The 11,584-nt window shown below is 52.9% G+C and overlaps 1 protein-coding gene across 1 annotated transcript in view; it reads left to right on the top strand.

Annotated features, from left to right (window-relative positions):
• CA12 (carbonic anhydrase 12) overlaps window positions 1-11,584 on the top strand; it is a 173,001-nt gene that overhangs the window by 154,469 nt on the left and 6,948 nt on the right. The window contains exons 6-8 of the mRNA XM_045294955.1: window positions 627-690; window positions 1,168-1,325; window positions 2,622-2,748. Coding sequence (XP_045150890.1) covers window positions 627-690; window positions 1,168-1,325; window positions 2,622-2,748 — 349 coding nt within the window. The remainder of the gene's footprint in view (window positions 1-626; window positions 691-1,167; window positions 1,326-2,621; window positions 2,749-11,584) is intronic.

The following is an 11,584-nucleotide window of genomic DNA, read 5'->3' as shown; positions in this document are numbered from 1 at the left end:
CCAGCTGAAGCAGGGAACTGGCTAAGGCAGCTGCACCCTGGTCCGACCATCAGAAAGCAAGAGACCCGAGAACTAGAAAGGCGAGACTCACCGAGCCATTTATCCCTCCACCCTTCAATTAACCCCGCATGTGTTTATTGGCCAGGTTGGCACCATAAACTAACTACCTCACGTATTAAAGAACGTATATTTAGAACACGGAATAATTTCTTCTTTCATTCTGTATCCAGAATGGAAATGTCTCCTAGATTCATTTATATTTCCCCCCATAATGAGACAGTATATACCTCACTTCCCAATATGGCTATCTATCTTACAGGAACTCAGAGCCCTCCTAAGTTCTGGGTTAGGGAAACAGGTTAGTGGTGGCTTTCAGGCTCACCAGCAGTGCTGGTTGTCCCCGTGTCTTGGGACACTCAAATGTTGGTGCCATGAGCAAGACACAGGCTATACTGACTCCCTGACCGACCAGTGACCCGTTGTCACTACCCTTCAGGCCTGGCCTCCACAGCAATTGCTATGTCTCACCAGCTCAGCTTTCCACTGGCATTTGTCAGCTGAGCTCCAGCCTATAGAATTCTGTCCCAGCTCAATCGTTCAAACTGCCTGCCCGGTCTCTGTTGTAGATGGGCTCCTTCAATCCATCCTATGACAAGATATTCAGTCACCTGCAAGATGTAAAGTACAAAGGTGAGTGGTCCTTGGATGCTTTTTCTCTCTCTGTTAGAGAAGGGTAGGGTCACCCCGATGTCATCAGTGGGGGCGTGTATGTGGTTATGATGCTGACCAGCTTCCAGTGGCGTGTCCAGACTCAGAGAGACTAGGAAGAAAGACCTGGTGATCTATTTTGGAAAACCGACGCAGGAAAGTCTTTGGGGCCACAGCCGTCCGATGCACAGCCACTGCTGGAGGCTCGGCCGTGTTCGGGTTACGCTGGGTCAGGGCCCAACTGTTCAGCAGCTATCAAGAACCTGTGACCTCAGAGAAAAGAAATGCAGGGCAGGTGCTGCCTGTGACCGCCAGGCTAAGGGCAGCGGCTGTCGAGCAGTGCTGCGACCAGGTCTCAGGCCTGGGCAGCCCAGAACAGGGCTCCTTCCCATGTCTAGGCTCCACCATATGCTCTCTGGAGTGAGGCTAACCCCGTTGTTCCCCAACACGTCTCTCCAGGCCAGGAAGTGCCCGTTCCAGGGTTCAACATTGAAGAACTGCTTCCTGAGAGGCCCAGTGAGTACTACCGCTACCGAGGCTCCCTGACCACGCCACCTTGTCACCCCACCGTGCTCTGGACTGTCTTCCGAAACCCCGTGCAAGTTTCCCAAGAACAGGTATTTGTCAGCCAGCGTCCGCCTGAAGTCTCCGTCCCTACCCAGCCCCTCCGACGTGATCTCACTCAGAGTCAGCTGTTTGGAATCTTTCCCAAATACTGAAGGGGCCTTTGAGTGCCCATGGCGAACCCACGTGGCTGCTCACCAAGAAGTCAGAGGTTCAAATCCACCTAGAGGTGTCTCAGATGAAAATCAACCTTGGAAACCCTAAGGAGCCAAGGTCCCAGTGCCACTCGCCATGACTCAGAGTCCATCGACGGCAGTACTCCGGGGTGCTGCCGTGCTTGCAGACACTCCGGACGGGGCTTCAGAAGCGGAGCTGTGGAGTTGAGCTAGGAAACGAGAACAGGGCCCAAGGCGGGGTCAAGTCGCATTGCCCCCTGTAGCCCTCTCATCACTCCCCAGGCAGGAGAGAACACAGCTCCTTGCCATGGGCAGGGGCAGATAGGATCGGGTTTGCCATGTAACACACAGGGGAGCTGAGAATGCAGGGACGGGAAATCGGGGTCCCTGCCCTCAAGAAGCTTCCAGTGCACAACTGGGATAAAAATCCTTAGCAGTCATTTCGGCCCCCTCTTTTTTTTTTGAGGATGGACATGAGGGCTAGGATGCTCAGGAGACTTGAAATCACACCCTGACTAGTGACGTGGCTGAATCTCAAAGCCAGGTCCCTGAGCCCCAACTCATCCTTTGACTTCACAAAGAAGTGCTCGGCTCGGAGACAGGCCTGGGCGGCGCTGCACCCAGCCCAAGTCCCAGGAACCCCCTTTTTCCTATGAGCTTCACTGGGAGTGAGCTGGGTAAATGGCAGCAGTAGGCGGACGGGGAGAGAGACGGGCTGAATCAGAGAGGAGATGGGCGGGAGCGGGAGCATCTGAGTCGGCCTTGGAGATGGATTATATAACCTGTGTGGGTGTGGAATGGAAATTACAAGTAGTGTCAGATGACCCATGAACTCTTCCTCCCTCCTCTGAGGGACCCTCAGACAAGCCCCTCTGACCCTCAGACCAAGCCCCTCTGATTTAGAGCTGAGTTCCAAAGGGGGCTCGTGAGAGGCGAAGCAGAGGAGCCCCCAACCACCCAGGTAATGGGAACCTAACAGCCCTGACCTTCCCTGCACCCTGGGCGGTGGGGGACAGAGCCAGCAGTGCGGGGCGCCCTCCAGGCCAAATGCAGCGGGTCTCTGGTCTTCCAACCGCTTTCTGATGTGTCTCCCACCAGGCACTGGGGGGGCTGCTTCCAGGGTCTCCCCTAGCATCCCCGGCCTCCGGGGTCCATTTCTGCTCTTTTCCTCAGCTGCTGGCTTTGGAGACAGCTCTGTACTGCACACAGGTGGATGATCCTTCCCCCAGGGAAATGGTCAACAACTTCCGGCGGGTCCAGAAGTTTGATGAGAGAATGGTGTATGTCTCCTTCCGACAAGGTGTGTAGAAGCAGGTCGGGTCGGGCGGTGTGGTGCCATGGTCGCGGTGTCATATGCATTGGGGTGGGGGTGAGGCTTGGTCCACGGTTTCGGCCACCGATGCTGCTAGGGAGCTGGTGGAGGGCAGGACATCCGAGAAGCTCCCTCAGACGGGAGAGAAAGGATAGTACTCCAGGACCTCTCTGCTCAGAGGAATTACTCTTGCTACTAAGCCAGGAGGATCCTTTTCATGAGATCAAGTTTTAACGGCTCACCCTAGACCGCTTCTGCAGCCACCCCATGGCATACCTTGTCAGGCGATGATTCCCTGAACTGCCAGCCCCACCTTGGTGGACATCAGACAGTGGGGCACAGCCCAAGCCCCATGGGGGCTACCGGCAGTCCAAGGTGTAAGGTTGCAAGGCCCTCAAGATGAGAAAGCACTTTCTTGACGATCTTTTGGTTAATCTTTGTGGGGCTTGTTTAAGCGGGGCCACACATTCTACATCAAGTGACGCTTCATAGCTTGATTTATTCCAGATGCTACAAAGACCCAGTTCTTCCTTTTAAATCTGTGGTTCTCAACCTTACTCATGCCACGACCCTTTCATGTGGTGGTGACCCCACCATAACATGATTTTCGTGGCTACTTCATCACTGTCATTTGCTATTGTGATGAATCGGGCGACCCCTGCGAAAGGGTCGTTCAACCTCCAAGGGGGTGGCAACCCACAGGTTGAGAACCACTGTTTTAAACCCATCCTCCTAACTGCCCAGGAGGAAGTGGGCTTTTCTGCGGGCTCAGTGTCTGTGTCAATCCTGCTGGAAGCTGGGGGCCAGGGAAGGGGGCTGGGGGGCATTCTTGGAGCCCATGTAGATTTGAAAACCTCCGAGTTCCCTTTAGTGGGCCCCGTGTGGGGTAGTAAGAGACCAGAAGTGGACATTCTGCCTCCACCCTCACCCCTGTGCGGATTGCGCTGCGCCCGGCACTCAGCCTGGGAAGTCTTCGTAACCTGGTCAGAGATCGGATGGGGTCTTCTCACCTGGGGCTCCTCTCTCGTGGCAGGAGGTCATGACTGGCTCCTTGGATAAGCGCTAGAAAGTTGGCTTTTTGAACTGACCACACCCAGCCACAACAATGACCTTCTCTTTCAGTTGCTTCATCAACAACAGCCCCAAATCCGTCCATCCTATTTGTTAGTGAATCTTTCCTCAGTTTCTCTGACGGAAAACAAAATCTATGAATGATGGCCCTTCCTGAAAAGGAGAGCGTCTACCTTGATGACCCCCAATGTCCTTTCCAGGAAATGTCCCAATGCACAGCACGACCCCTTTATGATCTATTCTGGATAAAGCTGGCTCTTTTCTAGTGCTTTCTAACGGAATTTAGAGGGTTAAGGGAGAAGGAATGTTCAAGGGTTAAATCAAAATCAAACTAGTACCTTAAGCACTCTGCCTAGAGTTAGGGGGCTTGGCCCACCGAGAACAAAGAGAATCTGGCTTGTGGTACAAGCACTTTATCTTCAGCTGTTTTTCTGAGCTAGTCTTTGCAAGGCTGAGTCCAACGGAACTGGGCAACAAATACACCCCCTGTAGTTATAGACAAGAGCCCTGGTGGGCCAAGTGGTTCTGCATGGGGCTGCAAACCATAGGTCAGCAATTCGAAACCATCAGCTGCTCCGTGGGAGACAGATCAAGGCGTTAGACTCATGTAAAGAGGCTCAGAAACCCACAGGCAGTTCTGCTCTGTCCTATAGGGACCCTGTGTGTCGACCGATGACAGGGAGTTTGGTTGTGTTGTTTTAAGTCATAGATGGAGCCCTGGTGGCATAAAGCTTAAGTCCTTGCCTACTAACTGAAAGGCTGGCAGTTCGAACTCACCCAGCTGCTTCAGGCAGGGGAGAAAGACCTGGCGGTCAGCTCCCACAAAGAGTCCAAACCCAAACCCACTACCATTGAGCCAATTCCCACTCATTGTGAGCCTGTGTCGGCCTTCCCAGGCTGATCATCTTCACAGGAGACAGCCTCAGCCTTTCCCCTTGGAGTATTTGGTGGGTTTGAACTGCTGACCTTGCCATTGGCAGTCTAATGCTCAAGCATGAGGCTCCTGACTGAGCAGCAAACCCTACGGTGCAGTTCTGCTCTGTCACATGGAGTCTCTAAGAGGTAAAAATGATAACAGCTGAAAACAAGAGTCAGGAGACCCAGGGTTAAGCCTTGGCTTTGCCTGCTGGCTGTGTGGCATGGGCAAGTCAAGCCCCTTCCTTGGCCTGGGTTTCCTCAGCCACAAACGAGGGGGGTTGGATGGGGTGGTCATTGAGCATACTCTTAGTGCTACTGTGTTGTGATTCTGAGTGGGCACTAACAACAGCCAATCCTGACTTTGCGTTGCAGGGACAGTGTTTGAGGGCACTTACAGAGGATCAGAAGAAACCATGCAGGAACTTGAGTCTGACATCTCTAAGTAACCCCCCGCCTATAACGATGGGGATAATTAGCCATCTTCTTAGACCCAAGGAGGTCTAAGTTGCTGCTTGTAGAGTGAGAAATGCAGCCAGGCTTGCAGCTAAGTGCTTCAGGAGAGCCTCTGGGTCTGGCGGGAGGGCAGGGGGTGCTTGGGGAGACCTCCAGGCACTGGCTCTCAGATTGACTCCCTGCTCGACACATCAGGATGGAAACCCAGATGCTGCTTTGGCGCTGCCAGCTCTGCACAGCTCCTGAGCGCGCTGCTCTCTCCGGGAAATGAGAATCCCTGGCAAGCCAAGGCAAACCTGCCCATTTAGAGGTGATTATAGAAACGTGGCCACAACGCGCTCTCTCAAGAAAGAGGCAGCCCCAAGACAGTAGAGCCCCCAGCCCCATCCTCCCGAGCTCCGCACTCCTGAGTCCACCCCCTCCCCGCTTGCACGGGCCTGGGCTGTAAGGCCCAGCCTGCTGGTCAGCAGGAGCTGGGGACAGTGTGGACTCCTTTAGGTGGTAGGCCCTTCCACCAAGACGTGTTTGCAGTCCAGGGTTTTCTCTGGAGAACAATGGAGTCAGGAATTTCTTCCAGAAGCAAAGCAGTGGGTAGGAAATCCTCTAGGAGGGGCCGTACATGGACGTTGAGAGGAAGATCTAAGATTTAACCAAATGGGGGGCAATTGGCATGGAATTATTTAACTTGAACCTGCTATAATACCTAGATGATGCTGGGGCTTAGAAAAGGAGTATCAGACCTGGTTTCTGTCCTCAAGGGATTTAGAGTCTAGAGATAGCCTCACCCCAAAATAGAGTTTCTCAGCCTCAGCTCTATGGACATTTGGATGCCGGCAGTCCTCAGCTATTGTGGGCTCGGTTCCAGACCATCACCATAAAGCAAATGCCGTAAGACAGTGAAGCACACTGATTCGTTTGGTTTGGTTTCATTTCCTTGTGCATGTAGAATTTATGTCTATACTATCTATTTTTTACTGTTAAGTACAACGGCACTTAATGTGTGCAACAGCATTAGTGCAATCGTATGATGAAAAGTTTGAAATGTGAGAACAACCAAAAGCTGACACTGAGGCACACTATGCGCACATGCTTTTGCAGAAAGGGTGCCAATAGACATGCAGAAATAAAATAAAAATCAGTTTAATAAATAAAAACTTCAAAAAAATTAAAGGTACTGCTGTCTGCAAAGTGTAATAAGGCAAGGCACCATGAAATAGGGTATGCCCATAACTCTTTGCTGGGGGGGGGGCTGGCTTATGAACTGTAGGATGTCGAGTGGCCTCCACGGCCTCCGGGTGCCCATAGTAGTATCCCTCCAGTTGTGGCATCCTCGCATCTGCCCCACACATTGCCAAGCGTCTCCTGACTGGGGGAGCCACTGTCCTAGGGGCTGCACAAGATCTCCCTGGGTCCTGAATGGGGGGAGCGGGGGTGCTGTGGCGGTGGTCATCTTGTTCTTAGGCTCCTACAATCTTAGATACATATGATGACACTTTTACCGGCCTGTAGTAGTCACCCCCGAAGTAATGGGGACAAAGGCAGAACCGCCAAGCGAAGAGAAACTGCCTTCCTCACCTTCCTTCCGGATCCGTGTCTTTTCTGCCCTGTAACTGGGCAGATCGGAGGCGCAGAGAAGAGGATGAGCCAGAAGCAGGGGGCCCGGTGCCTCTGAGCGGCTTCTTGCTGCAGGATCCGCTCACCGCTCAGCTCCTTCTTCCCTCTGGGACAAACGTTTGCTTTCTTGTATATTTTTCTTCGCCTTTGATTAAAATGTCCACTCTTAATGAAAGGGTGGGCACTCTCCCCAGCTCTTAACAAGTGCCTTTGCCAAATAGTACGAAGGGCAGACTTGATTTAGATACTGGAAACGAGTCGCTTTCCCAGAGGCCCGCCTCCTGGGATGCATCTCGATGCCCTAGGAAGTCAGGTGCCCCGTGTGAGGAAAGGGGAAAGGGGGTGGAAAGCAGTCAGAACTTAGAATTTGGACTTGACCGCTGATTTCTTTGAGTTTGCCTCCCTGCCAGTGATGCCAGTGTTTGAGTAATAAAGCAAGAGCCCCTCCAACCTTGTGTTAGTCTGGGCACTTTAGAGAAACAAATCCACAGCAACTCATGTATAAGAGAGTTTTATGTAAAGGTTAAGTGTGCATCAAGAAAACATCCCAACCCAGTGCTGCCCAAACCCCACAAGTCCAACATTAACCCATATATCCAACACCAGTCCACAAAGTCCTCCTCCACTTCCCAAAACAGACACAATGATGCCGACTGCAGGAGGAAAGCTGAGTCAGTGAGTGTGTAAGCATCTCAGCGCTGGCAGGGGTCTCCACACGGCTGCCCCAGCACCCAGGGCTGCATAGGGGTAGGTCCATGTGGCTTCTCCTTGGGGATGTCTTGCAGGAAATGAGCCTTGCCAGCTGAAGCAGGGAACTGGCTAAGGCAGCTGCACCCAAGAACTAGAAAGGCGAGGCTCACTGAGCCATTTACCCCACCGCCCTTCAATTAACCCCACATGTGTTTATCGGCCAGGTTGGCACAATAAGCTAACTACCTCAAACCTAAACAGCAGTAGCCCCGAGCCCTGCTTTCAACATGTCAGCATGAGGGAAATCCGAGGCCCAATAGGAAGCCAGTTTCTAGAATCACATTCTTAGTGGGCTTGCTCTGAGCGATTGCCTGTCATCCATCTGCCGCAGGGCCCAGGGGCTGAAATAGCTGTAGATGGTCAAGAGGCAATGTTCTCACAGATGGCAAATCTGTGAGGCCACACGATTAACATCTTCTTAGCGTGCATGACCTGGGTCGTTCTAGAGAACCTTTAGAAAAAATCCTACAAAGCTAAGATGGCTAATTATCTAATTTTTAAAAACTGCTGGATTGTATGCTTTGTAGTTATGGACTTTGTGTTTCTAAAAGTTCCTATTTATAAATAAAGATGGAAGCACAGCATCAATTCTTCCTGAGTATCCAAAGGACTGAGCACAGAAAATGTTCCTAATGTCAAGTACCCAGACGTGGGCCCATGGGTTGGGTGCCAATGAGCAACTATCAAATGTGCTAACAAGTGGTGTTCTTGTCCTTTCAGCTAGCCCAACTCAACCTGCCACGTTCCCTGAGCACCCACAGGCCAGGAGCTGTGGAGGGCAGGCGGGCCGGCCCACGGTGGGTGGTCGGCCATCTCATTCCTTACAATGAGTCTCTGGCAAAGAGCAGACCCCGCCCAAGGTGGTCAGCTGGGAAGAGCGGTTGGGCAGAAAGCTGGACCCACCTTTGCGCTTTGCCCTCAGGTGGTCTTTCCAGCATCATCTCCCTGGCCCTCATCCTTGCCCTCTGGGCCGCACCAAACCTTAGGGTCTCCCCTTAACATAGCAGGAACACGCTAGGCTTTTACCACACAATCGGCCCCTCGGGATGTCCCTCTACTTCTTCCATGTGGAAAATTTGTTCAAGACCCAACTCGTCTTGCCTCGTCTCTGAAGGATCCCCTTTCCCATGAAGCGGACTTCATCTTCCTCCGTCAGCACCGTCAGAGCAACTCCTTCGCTGTGGCGGCTCTTCTCACACACAGGAGTTATTTCTCACTCAATGGCTGGTTTGTTGTTGTTTTAAGGGACACCTTATCTAAGTATAGGTTACATACACTCACCGAGAGCTCCTTTAGGACAGGGCTGGGTGATCTCATTCGTTTTGTGTGCCTGGCACTGTGCCAGCAAGAATGTCCAGCCCCCTCCCCCTCCCCTCTTCCTGGCGGCGTCTTCTCTGCAGAACGGCTGGAACAAGCCTGGCCACGCGTCAGCCTTTCCTTTTCTTCAGTCGGGTTTCTGCTTTGTGACCAATGTGCCAACCTACCCATCAGTGCGCTTGTTGGGGCAAAACCAGAGCTGCCAAGCTTTGAAGGTCTGGGAGGGGCCGCCTGGAGAGGTCACCCTCCTTTCTGATTGCTGCCCTGGCCTGATGGGGAGAAAGGCCCTAGGCCCATGGTTCCTTCAGCACAGACGGCCTCGGTCACCTTGGGAGGCCCCTGGGCGCACGGTGGCTTTCAGTGCTCACCCTGCATTCCTGCCATCCAACCGCACAGCCCTCGGCCCCCAGGACGGCTGAATGGAACCAGCTGCCTCCGGCAATCTGCAGGTTTCCTTTGGGAAGGTCTCTTGGTATAAATCATTCTTTGTTGAGTTGCAAAGTATTCCGAAGGGGAAACTCCCAGTTAAGACTGGGGAGCTAGGTAGCAGTCATGGGCACCGGCCTCGCTTTCTTGTCAGAGAGAGCTGGCATTTCAATTGCATAGCTCTCAACTTACGTTGAACATGGTAGTAGGAGTTTTTACCCCCCACAGTGGATTTGATGGAAATGATCCAACCAGAGGTCCACGGAAACTCTCCTGGCCCCTGTTCACAACCCTGGAGGCCACTAGAGACCTGCATCCGGTCCCTGAGTAGCTCACACCATTTGCTCTCATCTACTAATGGAAAGGTTGGCAGTTCAAACCCACCTAGCAGCGCTGTGGAAGAAAGGATCTGCTCCCATGGAGACCACAGCCTTAGGAAGCAGCTCTGGGCTCTGACACACGAGGCCGCGGTGAGCCAGGAGAGATCTCGACGGATGTTATATGTGACCACTCCATAATGTGCCACCTCCCAAACAGTCTATACTTTACCATCATACTCTGAACGGGAAAGGGTGGCATCCTGCCTTCGAACAGAATTGAAAATAGAGCTGGAGAATGCGGGGCCTTCATTCTAGGAGCGGCAAGAGAAGCAAGGCGCTTGCTCCTCCGGCTGGGCCGCGTTTGCACCTCAGGCTTCCTTCCTTCAGGAGCCCCCAGAAGCAGTTAACCAGTGTCCCTTGATCGGCAAGGTGCCAGTGGAAGACGAAGCTCTTGCCGCCTCGGAGTCAGCCCAGGACAGGTAGCAGTGCCCTGTGGCAAGTGTCTGGCCCAGCTCTTCCAGGTGTCCGTACTGCCAGGGGGCTGCACCAGTATCCTCTGTACCTGTGTGATGTCCTTCTGTGTCCTACTGCCCGGCCCGGTCTCTGCTTGCCCTGTTGCACCCCGAGCGCCGTACGGACAGCAGGCAGCTTTCCCACATCTGCACTGTGGGCAGGGCCTCTTCTGCTGAGTTCCCAGCTGGTGGCTCATGGGCAATCTCTGTGAACCTGCTTGGCTGTCTCTTGTCTGTCTCATTGCTCTTCAGTGAAAATTGCCTGCCTAATTCCCATTTGGAAACCAGCCATTTCCTTTTGAATCTGGAAAACACGTGTCTCTGGCTCTGGCTCTTCCCGCGCCATCTCTGATGCCTGCCTCTTCGACACCCTAGAGGCTGCTCCTCACCCAGGGAAGGCTCGCCTGGGATACAGACGGTGGCTTTGCTCTGATCTGTCGTCCCTGAACCATTCTCCCGAAGCCTTCGCCTCCCCGCCTTTCCCTCTCCCGGCCATGTCAGCAAGTGCGTGGGCATCGGTCTGTCTTCCTGGTGCAGGCCCTGGAGAAAGCCTGCTTCCTTGATGGTTGGTTGGCGCGGTCTCGGTTGAGGGAACAACATTCCAACCACATCTCCCTGCTGAGCTTCCCGAGCCTGTAGGCTAGCAGAGCGCCTCCATTGACGTCCCTCCTCCTTACTGGTCAACCGCGTCTTGCTTGCTCAGTCAAAGTGGCTTTGTTTTGCTGCATCCAAAGTCTTGTCTCAGAAACATCTGTCCCGGTGTCTGGGGCTTGCCTTGTCTTCATGGCTTCTTGGCCTCCTTCCATGATCTCCAGGGAGAGGCCATTTAGACCCTGACCAGACAAGTGGCCACTTAGGAGCAAGGAGCCCGGGTGAAAGCCATGGATTAGACAGGCAGCTCCAGGCTTACGTATTTGAGTTAGAACCGAGCGACACTTGTGGCCATCTATTTGACTCTTTGCTTGGGTTTTGTTTTTGTTTTGTATTACTGATAATAGGGGAGCACTGGTGGTGTAGTGGTTACATGGGTTGCTTGTTGGGCTGCTAACCACAAGGTCAGCTGTTCAAGTCCACTAGCTGTTCCACAGGAGAAAGATGAAGCTTTGTACTCCCGTAAGGAGTTAGTCGCAGAAACCCACAGGGGCAGTTTTACCCAGCCCTATAGGGCTGCTATGAGTCGGAATCAAGTGGATGGCAGTGAGTTTGGGTTATTATTGGTAATACGTACTTTATACAATGTTGCAGTGCATAATTTATTCACGACGTTCAGTCATAAATGCTGAATGCTATGACTCGCTGTTCAAAATGCTGTGTATAGCAGACTATGAAAACTTTAAAAAGAGCAAGGGAGTGAGTAGGGGGAAGGTGGGGAGAGAAGGGGAGGAAGGGGGAACAGATTGCAATGATCGACACCTAACCCCACCCCCCAGGTATGGGCAGGGG

Source organism: Echinops telfairi, unplaced genomic scaffold (assembly GCF_000313985.2).
Source record: "Echinops telfairi isolate 266 unplaced genomic scaffold, ASM31398v2 ScPeMD7_4048;HRSCAF=4782, whole genome shotgun sequence".
Classification (NCBI taxonomy): domain Eukaryota; kingdom Metazoa; phylum Chordata; class Mammalia; order Afrosoricida; family Tenrecidae; genus Echinops; species Echinops telfairi.
The sequence above is the reverse complement of the archived record's forward strand: the minus strand, read 5'-3'. Positions and strand labels throughout refer to the sequence as shown.